The sequence below is a fragment of the Pseudorasbora parva genome, chromosome 9, assembly GCF_024679245.1.
Source record: "Pseudorasbora parva isolate DD20220531a chromosome 9, ASM2467924v1, whole genome shotgun sequence".
In the NCBI taxonomy this organism is placed as follows: domain Eukaryota; kingdom Metazoa; phylum Chordata; class Actinopteri; order Cypriniformes; family Gobionidae; genus Pseudorasbora; species Pseudorasbora parva.
The window spans coordinates 39,056,678-39,078,374 of NC_090180.1; the positions used below are offsets into that span (position 1 = coordinate 39,056,678).

The 21,697-nt window shown below is 36.4% G+C and overlaps 2 protein-coding genes across 7 annotated transcripts in view; one reads left to right on the forward strand and one right to left on the reverse strand.

Moving 5' to 3' along the window:
• Positions 1–519: 519 nt before the first annotated feature.
• crema (cAMP responsive element modulator a) lies at positions 520–14,590 on the reverse strand. 5 transcript variants are annotated; one of them, XM_067452557.1, is made up of 8 exons: positions 14,461–14,590; positions 12,628–12,727; positions 11,408–11,524; positions 9,423–9,499; positions 8,784–8,932; positions 8,365–8,553; positions 3,262–3,418; positions 520–3,172 (listed from the first exon to the last, which is right to left on the reverse strand). In XM_067452557.1, the coding sequence occupies exons 2-8, from the start codon at positions 12,715–12,717 to the stop codon at positions 3,028–3,030; spliced, it is 924 nt and encodes a 307-aa protein (XP_067308658.1). In that variant the 5' UTR covers positions 12,718–12,727; positions 14,461–14,590; the 3' UTR covers positions 520–3,027. The 5 variants fall into 5 exon arrangements, with proteins under 5 accessions (XP_067308658.1, XP_067308660.1, XP_067308659.1 ...); XM_067452559.1 differs by lacking the exon at positions 11,408–11,524; XM_067452558.1 differs by lacking the exons at positions 12,628–12,727; positions 14,461–14,590 and adding an exon at positions 11,640–11,660.
• Positions 14,591–18,219: 3,629 nt separating this feature from the next.
• The window catches only part of pard3ab (par-3 family cell polarity regulator alpha, b), a 119,950-nt gene continuing 116,472 nt past the window's right edge, over positions 18,220–21,697 (forward strand). For both annotated transcript variants that reach the window (XM_067452562.1, XM_067452563.1), the window contains exon 1: positions 18,220–18,559. In XM_067452562.1, the coding sequence (XP_067308663.1) occupies positions 18,440–18,559 (120 nt within the window). In that variant the 5' untranslated portion in view covers positions 18,220–18,439. The remainder of the gene's footprint in view (positions 18,560–21,697) is intronic.

Genomic DNA, 21,697 nt, shown 5'->3' on the forward strand with positions numbered 1-21,697 from the left:
ACCTTAAATCAGGTTAAAGGGATAACTGACCCAAACATGTCATCATTTAATAGCCTAAGTTGTTCCAAACCTATGATTTTCTTTCTTCTGCTGAACACAAATGAAGACGTTTTTAAGAATGTTTGTAAGCAAGCTACTCGGTTCATTCAGGTTTGGAACAACTTAGAGGGTTGACTGGTTAGCAAGCTGATCTCCCAGCTTGACCAAAGTGCCTAAACCCTAAAAGTTCAAGGAGTGATAATTAAAGAGATAGCAAAGCACCTAAAGGTGGTTAAGTTTAAATAATAAAAATCTTTCAAGTGTGTAAGCGTAGCCTACTTGTGTTTGTTAAAAAAAAAAAAAAAAAAATGTTTGTACAGAAGTTTTTTTTTTTTTAGATTTCAAAAATGTAGCTAACTTGTCTAAATGGGGACATTCCACTTCTTGTTTATAGGTCTACATCTAGTTATAAATACTACACCCTCACCTTAACCCACACCCTAAAAAGAACCTTGTAGGTCCACACATACACAACAGAGCTTCTCAAAATTCAAGTTTTTATATACATTTATAAAAATATTTTATTAAAAATAGATGTCAGCGCTCTGTACAGTGTTAAAGAAAGGCAGGGCATACACTCTGTTACATTAACATCAATCTGAAGAGTCTAATTGAGAGGTTAATTGAAAACAAACTATTTAAATATCAAACCAAATCCATTTTCTGACCAGACTACATAAAATAGTAGCTACTGTATCGAAACACAGAAACGTGACTGGCTGTAAGTGAAAATAAAGTCATGAAACAGAAGATACACACACACACATACACACACCCACTGGCATCCTAACAGCTGAAAGAGTTAGTGCCACCTGTCTGACGTAAAGAATCTGCACTCTTATTACTCATAATGGCTCTTTACTTCCCTACTTCACATCTAATAATAAAAAATGAAAGAGAAATTCATTACTGAGATAATATACAATATTACATCAAAAGCAATATTTGTGATGTTCACCTACAGGTAACATGTTCACAATTCAGTTCCACCATTTTCCTTCCTTCACCATGCAAAATGTACATTTTATGAATTTGGAGCACAGATAAACAAAGCAATAAAGCTGAGGTGTGTAATTTCTCTGCATCTCGCATCACAAAACAGATTAGCAAAAATGAACATTTTCAAGCGGGTAGCTCCGCCTCAAACTCACTCCATTGGTTGAGCCAATGTTGCTATGTTGGGATGCTCAAACAAACAGAGCAATCAACCTACAGATGGCTAATTCATGTCTGCATATTAAGATGGTATGTATTAAGATGGTGTGTTAAAGTATTTTAACAAAAAAACATTACACTTCTTATTACAGCTATACATGAGGCAATTGACAGAGGTGTGCTTATGCTTGCATTGTTCTTATTTTGTACACTTTGAATAAAAGTGTGCCACATGAAAACAAATAAATCTGTGTGGTATAATACAAATAAAGAGAGTTAAAGAGATAGTTAGTCATCAATTCTGTCATCATTTACGCACCCTCACGTCATTCCAACCCTAATAACTTTATTCTTCGGAAAACAAAAGAAGACATTTTGAAGAACTGGTTTTGTCTACATAATAAAAGACAACATTGGACACCACTGACTTTAATTGTGTGGTCAAAAAAATCAACGAGACTTTTTTTTTCTTTTAAATGTCATCTTTTGTGTTCCATTGGAGAAAGAAAAATAGAGCATAATTATTATTATTTTTGGATGAACTATCGCTTTAAGCACTTACACTAATTTAATGTTCAACATTATGTCACGTTTCTTGGTGAAGTTATTGGTCACTGTTACATTCAACCATTAGCTCGTATGACAGCTAATTGAACAACTTTAAACAGTTCAATCCATCTAGCACATCATTTCACTTATATAAAAAGTACTGTGTGGAAACTTTTTTTTTAACTTGCATTTGATGTTTTTTACACTGCACTCATAAACAGCATGAACTGAATCTGCAGATCTATACGGAAAATATAGTTATTTCTGGGGTACTACATTAAATATTTTCTTTATTAACAGCCATAAATTATTAAATAAATATTGAAATGTACAAACGTGATCGAAATCTAATTTACACGAGGAAAAGGACCCAATCTACATCCAAAATGGACAGTGCATAAATCGCCAGGATTCAGTCAGACTTACTGAATAGAAATGGTCACTGCAAATGTTAACCCGCATCAAACAATGAATGAGCATATCAATCCATTTTTTTAAGTTGCTTCAACTTGGTTTACAGCGTTTTTTCTCTATATTTACCACTAAATATAGGCTTCTGGGCTAATACTACTAAAAAGCGTTGTGCCAAAACTGTTAACATGCTGCTTATGTGCACAGTGTGCAACTGCTTAAAGGGACGGTTCGCTCAAAAATGCAAATGTTGCCATAATTTACTCAGGTTGTTCCAAACCTGAATGAGTTTCTTTCTTCTGCGGAACCCAAAAGAAGATATTTTGAAGAATGTTGGTAACCGGATGGTTGACGGCACCTATTGACTTCCATAATAGGAAAAAACATACTATGGAAGTCAATGGGTTCCGTCAGCCGTGTGGTTACCAACATTCTTCAAAATATCTTCTTTTGGGTCAGCAGAAGAAACGAATACAGGGTTGGAACAACTTGAGGGTGAGTAAGTAATGACAAAATGTTCATTTTTGGGTGAACTATCCCTTTAACATGGCTGCTTACACTTTCTGAGCTTTGCTTTTTCTGATTTCAACAGTAGAGCACATACATTTTTCCACACATGTCAATGAAGAGTTCCAGTTTTTTCCCCAAAGAACAGCAATAATAAACGCCAATCTTAAAATGCATGTGTGTGTGTGGGGATGAAATGCAGGTAATGGTAGACCTCAGCATCCTCAAAGCAACGTAAGCAACTTCTTTAAAAAACATTTGGCCAAACAAACGAGCGAAAACGATCGAATCCAGGCGATGTGACAGAAGGAGAGAAGAGACAGGTAGTTTGTGTATCACGCAGTCCTTGCGCAGTGTTTGTGAGGGTTATTCTGGCTTGTGGCAATAGATGTCTTTGAGAGCTTTGAGCTCCTCTATGAGAGTCTTGTTCTGGTTTTCCAGCACAGCGACGCGATTCTCCAAACACTTGACGTATTCTTTCTTCTTTCTGCGACACTCGCGCGCCGCCTCCCTACAAAAGGTCAAATGGGAGCATGTGCATCAATATACAGGTTCAAGCACCTGCACAAATGAATGATTGAGGCTCAGGTGTGTGGGTACCTGTTCTTCATCAGGCGGACTTCCCTCTTGCGTGTGGCCTCCTCTGCGTTTGGCTGTGGGCTGTGCATCGCCCCTGGCGATGCTGCCATAACGACGCCTGTTGGTAGCCCGGACGACGGCGAGCGGATCTGATATGCTGGCATGTCTCCTGTGGCAGCTACATGCACAAATACACCAAAATGAGTCATATAATTTGACAGATGAAAGGGAAACATTTTAAAGTTTGGCTATATACATTTACAGTGAAACGAGTTACACAACAGCTGACATTAACAGCTGGAACTATACATTTACATCATTAATCCTAGTTAATGTTCATGTTAACATTAATGGATTAGAAATTCAAATGCACAACGGTATATTTATAAGTTAAAGTATAAAAAAATGTTACAATTATTGTTCATGGTTAGTTTATTTAGTTCATTATTGGTAACATTTTACAATCGAGTTGTAAATGCTAACATTTAGAACTATATTGTAAAATGTTACCAATAATTGATGGTCAGTGATGCAATATACAGTACCATTTTTGTGTGTCTGAAAACTCATGAATGAAAACATTGAGCTAAGAAATATAAAATGTATATTATTGATAATAACACAATTTTAATCAATCCAAACAAAGGGAAACAAATAGCTTATTTAAAATAAGTAAATTATGAAAATATAATATAACAATCAATCTTTTTTGCAATTCTAGTTATGGCTTCATCAAAAGGTTTATAAATTAACTCATAAATGAAGATGTATATCAGAGATGATATATCTGCTTGAAAACATTAAGTGCATAATTCTATGTTAACTATATAAGTGAATAAATCAGTTACATGTATTATATAATTAAGTGTATCGGTCCATATCATTTATTATTATTCACAATAATTATACTCAACAACAAGAATTATTATTCCTTTTATTTATTATTGTCGTTGTTATTTTTATTTCCAAACAAATGGAAGCAAACATAAAGTTGGTATCTTGAGAAAACAGGATAAAATAATAATGAATTATTACACGAATGAATTATATATTTACAATTCTAGTCCTGATTTAATCTGAAAAACAAAGTATTTATATATATTTACACACACACACACACACACACACGCACGCACGCGCACACACACACACTGTAAAAAAAGGCAAATTTTGAACTTTTGCAGTACAATCGACTTGGATGTTTAAGTTATTTCAACTTAAAATATGTTAAACTGACTTTAAAAAATGAGTTACATCTTGTATAACAAATAAAAATAAGTTTAAAAATAAGTACTTTTTAAAGTAATACAAGATTAAACTTATTAAGTCAGTGTGCTTGAGGTAAGAGACAATAAAAGTACATAAAAACATTACGTTTATAATTTATTATTATCATCATTATTGATACAAATAATTATTAATATAACATTAATTTCCAAACATATGGAAGCAAACAAAGCCCATAAAATAAGTTCTTATCATGAGAAAATAGGATATAATAATACATAATTTTGTAATTCTGTTTGGTGCTATAAAGAAAGTTTTGACAGTTACTGAACATGAACCAAAGGTCAGACATAATTAATCTAACCAATAAAGAAGCACCTAAAACTAGAGCTAACCAATCAGCTGTGACTTCTATTGTAACCAGGCTTAAAAGAGCAGGTCTAATTGGACTCATTAGTTTATGTAATTAATCCAAAACAATGACAACGAACGAGCAGTTATATAAAACAACTTTACATCCGGCCACACAAACAACATAAAAAATACCTGAAGCAACATTCAAAACCCCAAATAAAGGGGTATAAGTATAAGGTCACTGGTGCAGTACAGACAGTTTTAATGCAGCTACCAGCCAATGTTCCCAGCAGTAAACGTCCTTCAACAAACTGGATATGCTTCGACTTAACGTGCGCGTATGTGTGTGTGCGTCTGTTATCAGACAATGTGACAAAATGCTGATGTCACCGTGTGCGTCGTTGCCCAAACCCCCGCCCCATTCCCTCTCTCTCCGGCTCGGCTTCGGCCGGCTTCCAGGAAACAGACTGACGTCAAACAGAAAGCCCCTCCCTCTCTCTCCCCCTCCCTCCTCATTCTCTCTCTGCTTTTGTCTGCCTCTCTCTCAATGATTCATGTGTGTGAATAGACAGGCAGATTTCACAGCCTGATTTCGTAAAACAGGAGCATGTCTGTGAGTGTGTTTACCACTGAGAAGAACGTTTCAACCACAAAAAAGGACAAAAGCAAAAGAAGCATGAAAACAATTTTCATTTTTCCAATTTCTGTTTACAAACTTTCCCACATGATATAACTTCTGTTTACTTTTTATTGAGTTGAGTTATGAGTTGTAGGACTCATTAATTGTAATATTCACTATATTAAATGTTATTATTAATAATCTATTAAAATATTTACTAAATTAAATACTTTTGAGATTTTTGACATTTTCTGCAGTGTGTTTTTTCTCCATCTACAAAATAATCATAATTATTGTTTAATTTTATGATGTTTATGATAATTACTAAACTAAATATTATATTGGTATCTATTAGTATAATATCTATACTAAATATTAAATATAATTATAATTATAATTATATTTAATATTATTATTATACATACAGTATTATTGTATAAACTCATTTTAACTGAGACTGCATAGAAAAAATGATTTACTACACCCCATGGTAATTTAACATTGACTAGTAAAAGGCAAAACTGTCATTAAGAAGAAACTACAAATCAACAAAATTAAAGTTCAACTACCGATATGCACTTAATGTCTATTTCATCTTTAGCTGCTACTAGCTTACTTACCAAATTATAAAATACAGAACTTCATAATTGCATACAGTATATATACATTAGCATCACTGGCTTTTCTCTAATAAAACACACACACACACACACACCTCTCTTTCTCACCTGACTCGGTCTCTTCCCCGGTCACTGCCATTTCTATGCTGTAGTAATCCAGTTGTAAATGTTTTTGGGCACTATCTTCTGTTCCGTCTTTATTTCCTCTTAAAGCTCTCTCTTTCTTCCAGCTTGTTCACTGAGTAAGTTTCTCTCTCATATACCTCTTTCTGACTCTAGTTTGAGTTGTGACACTTAATGTTTTGCCTTTAACGCTCCCTCCCTCTCCCTCTCTCCCTCTCTCTCTCTCTCTCTCTCTATCACCCTCCCTCCGTCCCTCCCTCCCTCCCTCCCTCCCTCCCTCTCTCTCTCCCTCCCTCTCTCAGTCAGATTAAAGATTACTATTAAGGGCATTGACATCACTATGACATCACGGCAGTCTCACAGGGAAATAACACACTGTCTCTGGAGAATGCCCTCCCTGTGTGTGTGTGTGTGTGTGTGTGTGTGTGTGTGTGTGTGTGTGTGTGTGTGTGTGTGTGTGTGTGTGTGTGTGTGTGTGTGTGTGTGTGTGTGTGTGTGTGTGTGTGTGTGTGTGTGTGTGTGTGTGTGTGTGTGTGTGTGTGTGTGTGTGTGTGTGTGTGTGTGTGTGTGAGAGAGAGATTGAGAGAAAGAAGACACTGGGTTTGTGATCAAACATCTAGGCTTAAATTCATGGCCTGAGGAACATTAAAACTGATTTCTAACAAGACTGTGCAACTGCATGGAATTCAAATGTTTAAGTTCATGGTAGAAGAGAAGGGAAGAAGAGAAGAAAAGGAGGGATACGTTATTGAGGATGTATTTTTAGATCATGATGACGCAAAAGCATCGCAGCACAAACAAAAGGATACTGTGCCCATTCCACCTCATAACACTACACACTACACAGGCATCTGTAATGGTCATCTACACACACACACACACACTCAAACATCAGTCGTCATATTACGCTGTTTACATAAATATCTTTAGATTTATCTCTGAATGATTTGGATAGGTCTGAAATCATTTTAAAAATGTATCTATCTCATGATCTATTCTGCTCAGAGCTGAAATAGTTTAAATGTGTCAGTCCTTTCTCAATATTACAATTTTACCAGGAGCAAAGTATAAAACATTTATTTTTAGTTACTTTTAATCAAACTGACGAACATAAAAACATTGGTAACACTTTACAATAAGGTTCGTTAGTTAACGTTTGTTAATGCAAAGCACTTATAAAGCATTTATTAATCTTTGTTAATGTTAATTTAAACATTTAGTAATACTTAATTAAAATCTTGTTAACATTAGTTAATGCACTGTGAACTAACAAGAACAAACCATGAACAGCTGTATTTTTATTAACTAATGTTAACAAAGATTAACAAATACAGTAAAAATGTACTGCTCATGGTTATTAATACATTAACTAATGCTAACTAATGAAAATATATTGTAAAGTGTTATCAAAACATTATACTAGTCACTTTGAGGAAAAACACTCCATTCTCCCTCCGTTCAAAAAATATTGTCTTTATCAGTATTATTTTTAGTTTGCAGTAAAATTATTTCGACCCTAAAATCTAAATAAAAGAAGAAGAATAATATATAATATAAGAATAATAATAATAATATATGATATTCTCTTAAAACAAGTTTTATTTTGTTTTATTTATGCTTAAAACAATAAAACACCTATATGCAAATAGGGTAAGATACACTTAAAATAAATGTAAGTATTTTAAATATTGATATCTCAACGTTTGTAGACCGGAAATCAAGAAAAAATACTGTTTAAGAAAATGATTTTTGCAAAGTTCAACACGAATACTTGAAATTAAATATACCAGGGTATCAGGGTACTTTTATTATCCTTGTTATTTAGTGTAATATTCAAATTCAAAAATGGATTTCTAACCAATAGTGAGTCCATTTTGTAAATCAAAGAGGTTTTCAACCTTATTAAGTCAATGTCACGTCATGACAAATTTAACCAGTTTTTTTTCTCAGTTCCTGCACAACCTTTGCTGCAAAGTGTGGAACTTCAGCACATAATAAAAACAAGTCTAACTAGTTTCCCACAACGCAACGTGTATGCAGTGTTCTTCCACAATCAGGGCCTGCTATCAGCTAACACAGCTCTTACACACACTGTGTTGCTTTTGTGTTTCCACATCGCTGAAATGACAACAATTATAACGTTTTGTAAAAGACATTTTTTCATAAAAGTTCCAGTCTTACCCTGAACGAGCACCTGTCCAGCGGTTAGCAGTAGCTGTTGGCCAGGATCTCCAGGCTGGGGGCCGTACTGCAGGATAGTGGCCCCAGGCTGGGGTGTGGCGGGGCTGGGAAGAGTCAGAGCCTGAACCCCTGGCAAGGCCTCTCCTCCAGGGCCGGCCAGCTGTATCGCTCCACCCTGAGTGATTGCAACTGCACAGAAACAAAACAATAAGACAGTTTATCTTCAATTTCCCAAACACCTGCTATAACATATGATAAGCTTTTCATAAACTTGGGAAACATTTGTGCAATATATAATGTGTTGCTGCTTCGTAAGAAAGGGCAAAACCCTTCATTTTAAGGTTAATAACTTAATTTCACAATGAGTCATGCCACACAATGAGATAATAGTTTATTATGAGTAATGAACTCAGACGTACTGTATTGCCCTGAGCTGGTCTGGTAGATTGAAGATGGTGCCGTCACTGTAGCAACACTTGAGGTGGGCGGGGCTTCTTCCTCAACTTTCTCCTCTTCCTCGATCTTTGGCACAGCAGGTACATCAGATGACAACTCATTAAGAATTTTCCTAAAAACATATGTAAATAAAAACATCTTTATCTGACAACGTGGATATCAGTAGCTGTCGCAAAATGTCAATAAATGATCGTGTGTGGGTTTCTGGGTATTGGGTTTGGAGTATTTTGTTGATGAGTCCAGGGATGATATGAATGACGTCATTAAATAGCAAATGCATTTGCTATTTAAACGACATGGCCGCTGGACGTAAAAAATGATAACTGCGCCGGGCTGAAACTAGCAAAATACACTTGCGTTGCATTGCGCGAGGTGTATGATTGGACCCTTAATGTTTGAGTTAAAGTACTAAAATTACTAAAACTACACTAATGAAATGTATACATTAAATAGAAACTAATAAAAATGACATTACACACATAAACTGACTAAAAACAAGCTAACATTAAACTTAGACTGAAAATATAAAAGTAAAAACGAATTAAAAACATGAATAAATACTGTAGTTTTTGAATAATGCTAAAATGCTAAATTGATCTCACCTATAAGATGGGCGTCTGGACAGAATCTCCCTCCTCTTCTGAGAATCTGATGGTGCTGTACCCGGGCCACCAGCTCCCTAAAAACATTCAAACACACATATACACACGCCTTAATGCCTAATAAGCCTTCTAAAAGAATCATATGTGGAGGGGGAAATTTCGACTTATATTAATGGGTTTTCCAAATCTTTAGTATTAGCTCAGAGTTCATACAGACTATGATATAGAATGCTTTTTTGTTATTTTAAGGCTTTGTTGAATTTAAAAAAAGAGGATATTCTTTCAAAATCCATCTTTAGTGCTTGATGAAATATGTATATTAAATAAGTTTGTCCCTAGAGATAACAATTGTGCCAAGTGACTATGAGTCCTTTATGTTCTACTGAGCAGATTTGCTTTGTTTGATGTAGGCTTTATGTGTGTGTGTGTGTGTGTGTGTGTGTGTGTGTGTGTGTGTGTGTGTGTGTGTGTGTGTGTGAGCCTGTTTATGTGGTTTATGAGGACACAAATTTGTATAACTACATGGGTATTACACTGGTATTACACTATAAATGTGGTTTATGAGGACATATCAAATGTCCTCATAATTCAAATGGCCTTAAAAACATACTAAATGATGTTTTTTTGAGAAAGTAAAAATGCAGAATGTTTCCTGTGATGGGTAGGTTTAGGGGTAGGGGCAGTGTAAGGGGATAGAAAATACGGTTGGTACAGTATAAAAACCATTACGCCTATGGAGAGTCCCTGTAAACCACATAGACCAACATGTGTGTGTGTGTGTGTGTGTGTGTGTGTGTGTGTGTGTGTGTGTGTGTGTGTGTGTGTGTGTGTGTGTGTGTGTGTGTATGTGTGTGTTTGTGACATATGAGGACATTCCATAGGCATAATGGTTTTTATACTGTACAAACTGTACATTCTATCCCCCTTACACTGCCCCTGCCCCTAAACCTACCCATCACAGGAAACATTCTGCATTTTTACTTTCTAAAAAAATATCATCCTGTATGATTTATAAGCGGGGACATGGCTATTGTCCTCATATTTCACCCTCTCCTTGTAATAGCTATGTCATACCCATGTCCCATGTCATTATACACATTTGTGTCCTCATGTCACAAAAACATGCCCACACACACACACACACACACACACACACACACACACACACACACACACACACACACACACACTCACACACACACACACACACACACACACACACACACACACACACACACACACACACACACACACACACACACACACACACACACACACACACACACACACACACATTAGCTTTATGGGTACTCTCCATAGCATAATGGTTTTATACAAACTGTATATTTAATCCCCTTACACTAACCCTACCCATCACAGGAAACTGCAGTTTACTTTCTCAAAAAAATTCTGTATGATTTTTCAGTTTTTGAAAATAGGGAATGTCCTCATAAGGCTCCCTCTCCTTGTAATACCTATGTCATACCCATGTCATTATACACATCTGTGTCCTGATATGTCACACACACACACACACACACACACACACACACACACACACACACACACACACACACACACACACACACACACACACACACACACACACACACACACACACACACGTCCAAGAAGATCAGATGCATTGACTCTCACAAACCTCTAATCTCATTATTGCTCCATAGAGCTACGCTCACTCTTCTTGTTACTATGTCAATTTGCTTCTCCTTCATCCCATTGATGCCAGGATGAGTAAACGTGCCCTGCAATTGGCTACAGCTCTAGCTGTCCGCTATGTGATTGGTCAGTCTCTCCAGGTGAAGGAACAGGTCAATGAATAACAGGAATGTGCTTTAATGGCTCTCAGATCAGCACACTTTTTGGTTTAATAAGTGTGGACTGTATAGATGGTAATTTTTACTAAGACTTTATATTTACACAAGTCCCATACAAAGGCATTGAATACATAAACAATATTTGTGTACCTGCACAGTTTGTATCTGAGGTGACTGTATAACAGAGGGCTGTGTTGTGTGAATGACTCTCTGCACATGTAGTGTCTGTCCATCAGGTAATGACACAACAGCTACACCCTCATTCACCTGAGAGAGACAGACAGAGAGAGTAAGACGTGTCTGAGGCTGTTTAACCCAGTGTGGTTATTGTTAAAGGGATAATTCACCAAAAAAAAAATACATTCTGTCATCAGTTACTCACCCTCATGTTGTTCTAAACCTGCATGAATTTCTTTGTTCTGTTGAGCACAGAAGAAGATATTTTAAATAATGTTGGTAACCAGACAGTTGACGGCACCCATTGACTTCCATAGTATTTTTTTCCCTACTATGGAAGCCAGTGGCTGTTTGATTAAACATTCTTTTAAATGACAACATTCTTCTTTTGTGTTCAGCAGAAGAAAGAAACTCATACACGTTTGCAACAACATGGGGGCTCGCTGAGGAATTTTAAGTTTTGGGTGAACTATCCCTTTAACTAAACTAAAAATCCTTTTCAAAATGAAATTAAATAAAGCTGAAATTTAATAAAATATTTATGTAAAATATTACATGAAACATTCTACGAAAACAAACAACTAACTTAAATACAGTAAGCAACTAACTAAAATAAAATAAGTTTAGGTAGAAATACTAAAATTACTAAAATTGCAATTACTAAAAAAAAACTAAATAGAAATATTAAAAATAGCAAAAGCATATAACAAAATGACTTAAACTCAGACTGAAAATATAAATATAAAAGCTAATTTTAAATATTAATAAATACTTGATAGTATATAAATAATACTAAAATAACAAAACATCTTTAATACAATAGTCACATTTTTCAGTTTTATTATTTTTTTAACATTTAGTCTGTAAATATATTGCAGTCTGACAACACACATCAATTAGCATAATATAACCATGTGTAATATAATAGCCAAACCATCTTTTTGCTAAGGTTGGGAATGTGTATTACAGTGTTTAATTGTAAATAAGATTTTCAAAATGGTGGTGGTGGGTGAGGAAAGATCTCTGGCATGATTGTAAAGCACTTTGGGTGTAAAATAGTACATAATAAAGTGCTATATAAATGCTTCATTCATCCACTTTCCAGTTTATTTAATTTATTCAAACATAAATGCATTTGTGTTCAGTTTGGCATGGTCCTCATGTACAAAATAAAACGGGCGTCATATCTGTACCTGTGTGAGTGAGTCAGAATCTGACTGTATGTCACTTGTTATTTTCTCAGTTGCACTGGCTTCCTGTTGCACTATGGTTGCAGTTTCCATGGCGATAGGCCTAGCAACAGAGCAGAGAGGAAATGCACAGTCAGCGCTCTGTCGAGTCCTACGTCACAAGATTTGAAACCTTTTTGCATTGAAGTTGCATTTAATGTGATAATCCATCATTTCAGCCAAAGGTTTGCCAATCTAGTGGTCCAACGTGTTATGCAATACAACTTTTCTGTAAGTGTGTTTGGTTGTGTTGAAATCCTTATACATGTGTGAAACTTTTTTTATTTTCCACAGTGGGTTTTTCATCTGCTGACAGTGTAAATGGCCACATTAGCCCATTTTGGGGGTCTCAGTTGTGAGATATTTAAAAATGTATGATAAAAAGAGGGCCAAAGCTTTAATAAAACCAACCAATTAGGACTCAGAGACAATTCAAAAATCAAAAGAGTTTCCATACAATACTGGAAGAGGCTATTTAACTCAAAGGCTACAGTATTGTATAGAACTTAGTTTATTTTCCCTTCAAGTTCTTTAGATTTTTGAATCAATTAATTCAATTAATTATGTCTGAATGTGAATTTTAAATTACCCCCTAATAAACCACTATTATATATAATATATTATATATAATGTAATAGTGCTAAATTGTATTTCCATAATGGCCTAATGCATTTAAGACTTACATTTCATAATAAAAATGTATCGAATGAAAAGTGCTACCCCATAATAATTAGGCCTACCCCATAAACCACTATTATACAGCGGTTGGTATATATGGGGTATAAACTGCATATATATAGGCTATATATATTCTAACTGAAATGTTTATATTTTCTAATATACTGAGAATATTTGTATTTACTTGTTAATATTAAACATGTGATGTTTATAATGTGATAGTGTGGTTTATAATGTCGAAATAATGTGGTGGGGGTGCTTGACAGGTATCAAACATTAGAAAGGGGTGCGTGCTACAAAATGTTTGGGAACCACTGTTCAATAATTAATAGTGGTTTATTATGGGGTAGGCCTTATTAAAAATTGCACGCACACAAAAGCAGAGTGCGCTGTAACGGCCGCGTGCACTTCCTCGTTTTTCATCCAAACTATTCTAGATAAGCAGACTCATACAATTTATGAGGAAAGATATTTTACTCGATTGCTTTCATATCCCGAGATTGTTCTTTCCTAACCTGGTTTGAGGCTGTACCATTGTGTCAGTTCTCTCTTAACTTATTTCTTTTGACAAAACAAACGCGCGCAAACTTTGAACAGCTCGCGCTTATGTAACAGCAAACGGTGGCACGACGATATGACATACATTGCAACATTCATGGGCTCATAAATAAACACAGGACGGCAGTCAAGCAACTTGCAAACGATTTACGTTCTTTGGGCAAGCTCAGCTGTCTACTGTATATATTTGTACATTCCTGGGTCAAGCTGCGTCATTCTCCACAGCCGCAATTCATTTTTTATATCGCCAAACTCAACTCGGAAATTTTAGCTCTGGCAGTTTATATTATTATGTTACAGCGTAACTCTGATTAATAGTTTGAAACATTCATAATGTATAACATCTGCGCGCTGTTCGTTATTCGCAGGTTTATTTTCTTTTCAGCAATAGTTTAGCGCTGGTTAAACTTGGAACCGCGTCAGGACAGCTTGTTTCGTGCACACATTTTATTACACTTGAGAAATGAATTTAACAGCAGTTATAAATATATGTTCGCCTTGTTGCGCTCATCTCCAGATCCTCTCTGGCGGTAGATCGACGACATGCCAGCAATAACTTACCCGAGTTTTACGTAGAGTCTCGTCACTCGTTACGGGTGAAGAGGAAGCCCGACTCGCTGCACACGTAGAGCCCACGTCAGCTCTGATGATGCGCCTAGGAAATGTGGACTATGCAGCCGGAGGCCCCGACACACAAACACATGCTGGGCGGAGCCTAGAGCTGTCACTTATCGAATGCCATAAACTGTGCTAAAATGTATTTCCATAATGAAGTAATGCATTTGAGACTTACATTTCATAATAAAAATGTATCAAATTTAATAATGAAAAGTGCTCCCGACTAATCAGACTGAGCCTACCAGAAAGATCCATATAAACAACTTTATAGGCCCTACTAGAAAATAAAATCACACAAACAAAATATAGAATGTAGCCCCCTATGCTATTTGAGTTATTAAAAATAATCTCAAATATATTTTAAAAATATAAAGAAGTTTGATGAAACAGCGCCATCTTGCGATAGAAGAACGACATAATTCTAAGTTCTTATAATACGGTTCAATAATAATACAGTTTTTCTCAGTCACTTTGGTACATTTCTCAGATCAGAATTGAAATTCTCAAAACTACCATTTATTTGAACAAGTTGCAAATGCTTTGGTACATCCATGCAAATGATTATGTACAATTCTCTGTTTTTTCCTACATTATCAGTTGCTTATGTCATGTTGATCAAAATGTATTATATTGGGTCTCTGTTGAATAGTCTCACCCCCCACAACATTTAGGCACAAGCTCATAGCATAAGTCTTTACATGCAAAATGGTTGAACAAGTTATAATAATATGTCATATTTATATACTTTCTATATTTCCATTAGACATTTTTCTAAATCAGTTATTCAGTGCTGTCTTTTCATTTCTGTTTCTCAATGACATGTTCTGTCAATAAAACACAGTACAAACAATAAGAATGTAATTGCAATTACACCCACAATTACACTCACACATACACTGAGATGTAACTTACAGTTGACAATAATTGTCATCAAAACTTTAGCCTTAGTTTCCATCAGAACATCCCTCCAGAGTAAACTTATATATATATATATATACACACACACTGTATATTACACTTTATTATAAACAGACAGACTGACTATAGATAGATAGATAGATAGATAGATAGATAGATAGATAGATAGATAGATAGATAGATAGATAGATAGATAGATAGATAGATAGATAGATAGATAGATAGATAGATAGATAGATAGATAGATAGATAGATAGATAGATATAGACAGACAGACAGACAGACAGACAGACAGATAGATAGATAGATAGATAGATAGATAGATAGATAGATAGATAGATAGATAGATAGATAGATAGATAGATAGATAGATAGATAGATAGATAGATAGATGGATAGATAGATAGGTAGATAGGTAGATAGATAGATAGATAGATAGATAGATAGATAGATAGATAGATAGATAGATAGATAGATAGATAGATAGATAGATAGATAGATAGATAGATAGATAGATAGATAGATAGATAGATAGATTGGCACTTTGTGGTCGCATAACGTGTTATGCAAAGAACTCACAAGTCAGTGTTGAACTATTTGGTAAATTCTGTTGGACTGAAAATCACCGGTAACTGAAAAACAGAAGGAGAACACTGACCATGTCAGCGAAAAGCAGATGCTCATCCATAAATGATGAGACACAGTAGACTCCACCACTGGGACTCAACAAAGACAAAACTTCATGGCTTTTTGACACGCAGACAGCAACAGACAGAACCGACTCTGTGTGGCCGAGGGTCGGTAGAACAGTTCTCTACTGCAGTTTTTCAGTTATGGATCTAGAGCATCTGGTCATAGTGCCTTACGTAGATCAAAGCATGTGTACGTAATCCAACAGCTGTTCCACTAAAGCTTCACTCAACTGGGTGTGTAGAACTAATCTGTATCATGTTTGTGTTCCCCGTGTTTCTATTTTAGTACAGCTTTGCCCTAAGAGCAGAAAGGTAAATGTGACACACACAAATACATAAACTTATGCACAATTGTCCATATGTCTGGAAGCTATAATGTCCACATGCTGACACTGACATATAGAAAATAAAAATAAAATAAAAAGGAAGCAATCATATATAAATTTTAATTCAAACTTACAAATGGAAATAAATAAATACATCACTTTTTAAATGGAAAAATGTAATATACATATTTTATATTAGAGAGGGTTTGACACTCAAAAATATGATTAAGTGAACTGTCCAATGGCACTCAACTGACAAATGGATAAAGAAAAACAGCTGACAAAACGACAAAGAAAAGCAATTAGCAAATTAATAAAGAAAAGCACCTGGCAATTTTAATTTTAAAATATGTAATTTGTAGTTTAAAATTAAGTTAAACAAAACAATACAATTAATCAATAAAATTTTAAATAGCTAATAAAAAATAAAAAAAATTCTGAAAAAAATGCATAAATCCATACTGATATACTTGAGTGTTTTTTGTCATAAGTCTTTCAATGCCAATTCAATGCCAAAGTCAAGTCTTATGTTGTTGTTTTTTTGTCACAAGTCGCAGTGAATTCTTAAATCCGTTAATAGTTTAATAGTTTTATGTTAATAGATGTGCTTCAGGTTAGTTTAATATAACTATATTAGTTTGAGAAGTGTTCTTGTTCATTGAGCAATCAGTGTCTAAAAGACAGTATTTGAGCTTTTACTTGAATCCAAAAGTCATTTGATCTTGAATATTATTTATGTTTTAGTATAATGTTGCAATATTTGGAGAACATACTTCCCCATGCAGACGGCTCAAGAGTCAACTTTGTGTTGCTCAAAAGGCTCCAATTTGAAGTCAAATCTCAAGTCAATGTTGTTACTTAAAGGGATAGTTCACCCCAAAATGAAAATGATCCCATGATTTACTCAACCTCAAGTCATCCTAAGTGTGTATATGACATTCTTCTTTCAGACGAATACAGTTAGAGTTATATTAAAAAATGTCCTGGCTCTCCCAAGCATTATAAAGGAAGTGGCTGTTTCTGTTTTGAAGTCCATAATGTATCCATCATAAAAGGGCTACACGCGGCTCTTGGGGGTTAATAAAGGCCTTCTGAAGCAAATATTTGTGTAAGAAAAATATCCATATTTAAAACTTTAAAAAGCTGTAATCTCCAACTTCCACTAACTATCGTACAGGTCTGACATTCCAGCAAATCATGTAGAATGCTCCGGTTTGTAAAGTTTTAAATATGGATATTTCTCTTACACAAACACATGGCTTCACTTCAGAAGGCCTTTATTAACCTCCTGAAGCCATGTGGAGAACTTTTTTTTTTTGATGGATAGATGCACTTTTATGGACTTCAAAACAGAAACAGCCGTTATAACTGCCATTATAAAGCTTGGAAGAACCAGGACATTTTTCAAACTCCGATTGTATTCATCTGAAAGAAGAATGTCATATAGGCCTACACCTAGGATGACTTGAGGGTAAATCATGGGATCATTTTCATTTTTGGGTGAACTACCCCTTTAAGAGACTGAGATTGCGTTTCAGCAACTCATAAATGCGATGACCCCTAACCCAACCCTCAAAAATTAATATTCACATGTTCCACTATATATGTGAGGACCTAACTATGATTAACTTTTCAAAGAGTGCAAAAATACATAAATAAATAAATTTACTTTATATTGTCATCTATCAAACACGTTGTGCCAGTGACATTTACCGCCGCCAGAGGGCGCTAGAAGCCCGTTTTCGTTGCTCCCGAACCGACTGAACACGGCGCGGTTCCCGTACACAGATCCCAAACACTAAACAGGTGGTCATACACCGCCACACAGCGCCCGCCGCGATGAAACGGAACGGGTACCGTTTGTAACTTACACTAAACCACCAAGGTGCTGAACCAAAGATTATTAATGATCTGGATATCGGAGCACGGGAGCCTTTGATCCCGAGTTTCCCTCGGATTCGGGAAGGTCTAAGGAGAGTTGGAACTATGAAAGTGACGGTGTGTTTTGGAAGAACTCGGGTCGTGGTTCCTTGCGGAGATGGCAACATTAAAGTGCTCTCGCTCGTTCAGCAGGCCGCGATGCGGTACAGGAGAGCGATCGCTAAGGTGAGATGCTGTTTCACTGTATCATCTGATTGTGCTTTGGAAACATAGTTGCGCCGGTGAAGGCTGCAAATATGGCGGTGTAGACACGGAGTAAGTGAGCGGGGGAAGGGATTGGGACAGTCCGGACACTTTAACTCCACGGAACACAGGGGAAAGAACGGCTTTATTCATAAGTTAATAAAGCTCCGTGTGTTTTTACCCTATTTTAATGTGTTGGACCGCCTTCTTTGTTCTTTGTGTCTACAGCAGATGTGGACAAATGGGGCAAATATGAAGTAATATAATAGAGAGCGAAGTTTACTCCACGTTTCAGACGTTATATTACCCTACTTTGTGACCCGTTAGGAATGACAGTATTTTCTAGGGCAATATCATGTAGATTGACATTTTGTTTGCATTGCGGGTTGCTGCAGTTGACGCAATCTTGTGGTGTTTCTAATGGAGAAAAAACGTCTAGAACTTTTCTCGTGTGTGTGTGTGTGTGTCTGCGCTTTGTTTCAATTAGTTAATGAGAGCTGCTGCTGCTAGGCTAACAGTGGTGGTCACTGATGATGGTTATGTCTTATACACGCGTGGGACATCTAAACCGGGTTTTCTTTCCGATTAACAACACATTTAAACTTAGCAAGAGCGACGCGACTAAAACCAGAACGCTCTCGTTCTACGGAATCAACAAAGCTGTCTGTTTAGCGCCAGAGCTCACTGTCCGCGCGATTGGTTCTGGACGCTCAGCGTCGTTGATTAAACTGCGAGTTTCGTCGCGTCAATATGTATATATATATATATGTGTTAGTCTACAAATGAACAGGGCTTAAATGTCATAACAATACTCTAGACATGTCAGACTAATAGATAATGTTGTTTTATTCTATGTATAGCGACCTCTCATGGGGGCTACCATGCTGAGATTTTTTTCTTTTACTTACAAACCACTTAAAGTTCTCATGCAATCAAAATTGGTCCTATTTACTTTGTTAGCACACATTACAGGTCTTAAAGGGTTAGTTCCCCCAAAAATAAAAATAAACATGTCATTAATTAGGCCTACCTACCCTCATGTCATTCCACACCCGTAAGACCTCCGTTCATCTTCGGAAAACAAAAATTAAGATATTTTTGTTGAAATTCGATGACTCAGAAAGGCCTTCATTGACACCGATGTCATTTCCTCTCTCAAGACCCATAAAAAGCACGCAAGACGTCGCTACAAAGCCCATCTCTCACTACAGTAGCTGTAATAAAATAATTTTATGAAGCGAAGAGAATAGTTTTTGTGCGCAAAAAAAACACACACTAACTAACGACTTATATAACGATTGGCTGATTTCAAAACAAAGATTCGAACCATTATTATGAATCAGTGTATAGATTCATGATTCGGATCGCCAAAGTCACGTGATTTAAGCGGTTTGACATGCAATCGAATCATGAATTGATACATTGATTCATAACCGTTCAAAACATTGTTTTAAAAACGGCCCGTTACTATATAAGTCGTTAATGCGCTTTTTGGCACACAAAAACTATTCTCGTCGCTTCATAAAATGATTGTAGAACCACTGTAGTGAGATGGGCTTTGTAACGACGTCTTTAGTGCCTTTTATGGGTCTTGAGAGAGGAAATGACATTGGTGTTAATGAAGGCCTGTCTGAGCCATCGTAACAACCATGTTAGCACATCCTACAACCATGTATCATTCACCCGAATTTAAATAGCTCAATCATTTATTTGGGCTGACTGCATAATGTTTTATTTAATAATAAATTGAATGTCATGGTTATTGTGGACACTTAAGTTATCGGTCTCAGCATGAACTTGTTGTACTTTTTGTTGGTATCAGATTCACTCGTTCTTAAATTTTCTGAATCCTGAACTAAATCCATAATGGTGATGAAGTTTGTTCATTGGAACGAAAGAAACAAACAAAAAGACTTGAGAGGTGAAGTGAGCTAAATGATCCGTTCTTAGCATCACCTTGTGTGATTAAGTTGACCATTGAAATTATCTATGGAGAGGGGTTTGCTTTTAATTGGTTTAGGGGAAAAAACGAGATGAACTTTTCAGATTTGATGAACTGTAAACTGTGCACCAGCATGCATCACCAACTTCGTTGCAATTTAATCCACACAGATGAGCCAAAACTTTGACCCCCTGCCTAATGTTGTTGGTCCTCTGCTTGCTTCCAAAATGACCCACTGAGGCATGTCCTGTAGTCTCCAGCACTGAGACGTTAGCAGCAGATCCTTCAGGTCTTGTAGACTGCGAGGTGGATCGAACTTGTTTGTTCAGCACATCCCACAGATGCTCAATTAGATTAAGATCTGCTGAATTTGGAGGCCAGGGCAACACCTTGAACTCTTCATGCTCCTCAGATCTTTTCTGAACAATGTTTGCAATGTGACAGGGTGCATGATCCTACTGAAAATAGGCCACTTCCACCAGGGAACACCATTGTCATGAAGGGGTGTACTTGGTCTGCAACAATGTTAGGTAGGTGGCACGTGTCAAATTTATGTCCTAAATGGCCAGTCCCAGCAGAACATTGCCCAGAGCATCACACTCCCTCCTAGGGTTGTCACCGTCGTCCCATAGTACATCCTGGTGCCGTATCTTCCCCAGGTAAATGGCACACATGTACACAGCCGTACATGTGATGTAAAAGAAAATGGGACTCATCGGAAAAGGCGACCTTCTTCCACTGCTCCAAGGTCCAGTTCCAACTCTTGCTTGCCCATTGTAGGTGCTTTCGATGGTGGACATGGGTCATCATACACATATAAAGCTGAGTGTGTTACATTGTGATGCACATTCTTCCCATAACCCTCAAAATTTTGAATGACCTTCTGTTGGCTTGGGCCCTCGTGCATCGATGAGCCTTGGCCGCCCAACACCCTGTTGCCTGTTTATGGTTTTGACCCTCCTCGGACCACTGATGGTAAATTCTCACCACTGCCTACCGAGAGCTACACACACCTTGCCTTTCAGAGATACTCTGACCCAGTCACCTTGCCATAGCAATTTGGCCCTTTTCAGAGTCACTCAGATCTGTATTACTGTCCATTTCTCCTGCATACAACACGTTGATTATGAGAACTAATTGTTTTCTTACCTTCTAATCTACCCAGACCTTAATACTGT

Bases quoted from the DNA above. Each gene is read 5' to 3' on its own strand.
- crema (XM_067452557.1), bottom strand. From the start codon at position 12,717: ATGGAAACTGCAACCATAGTGCAACAGGAAGCCAGTGCAACTGAGAAA. The intron at 8,933-9,422 runs GTGAGATCAATT...ATATGTTTTTAG, and splicing joins TCCAGACGCCCATCTTATAG to GAAAATTCTTAATGAGTTGT. The intron at 3,419-8,364 runs GTAAGACTGGAA...TTGTGCATGTAG, and splicing joins TGGACAGGTGCTCGTTCAGG to CTGCCACAGGAGACATGCCA.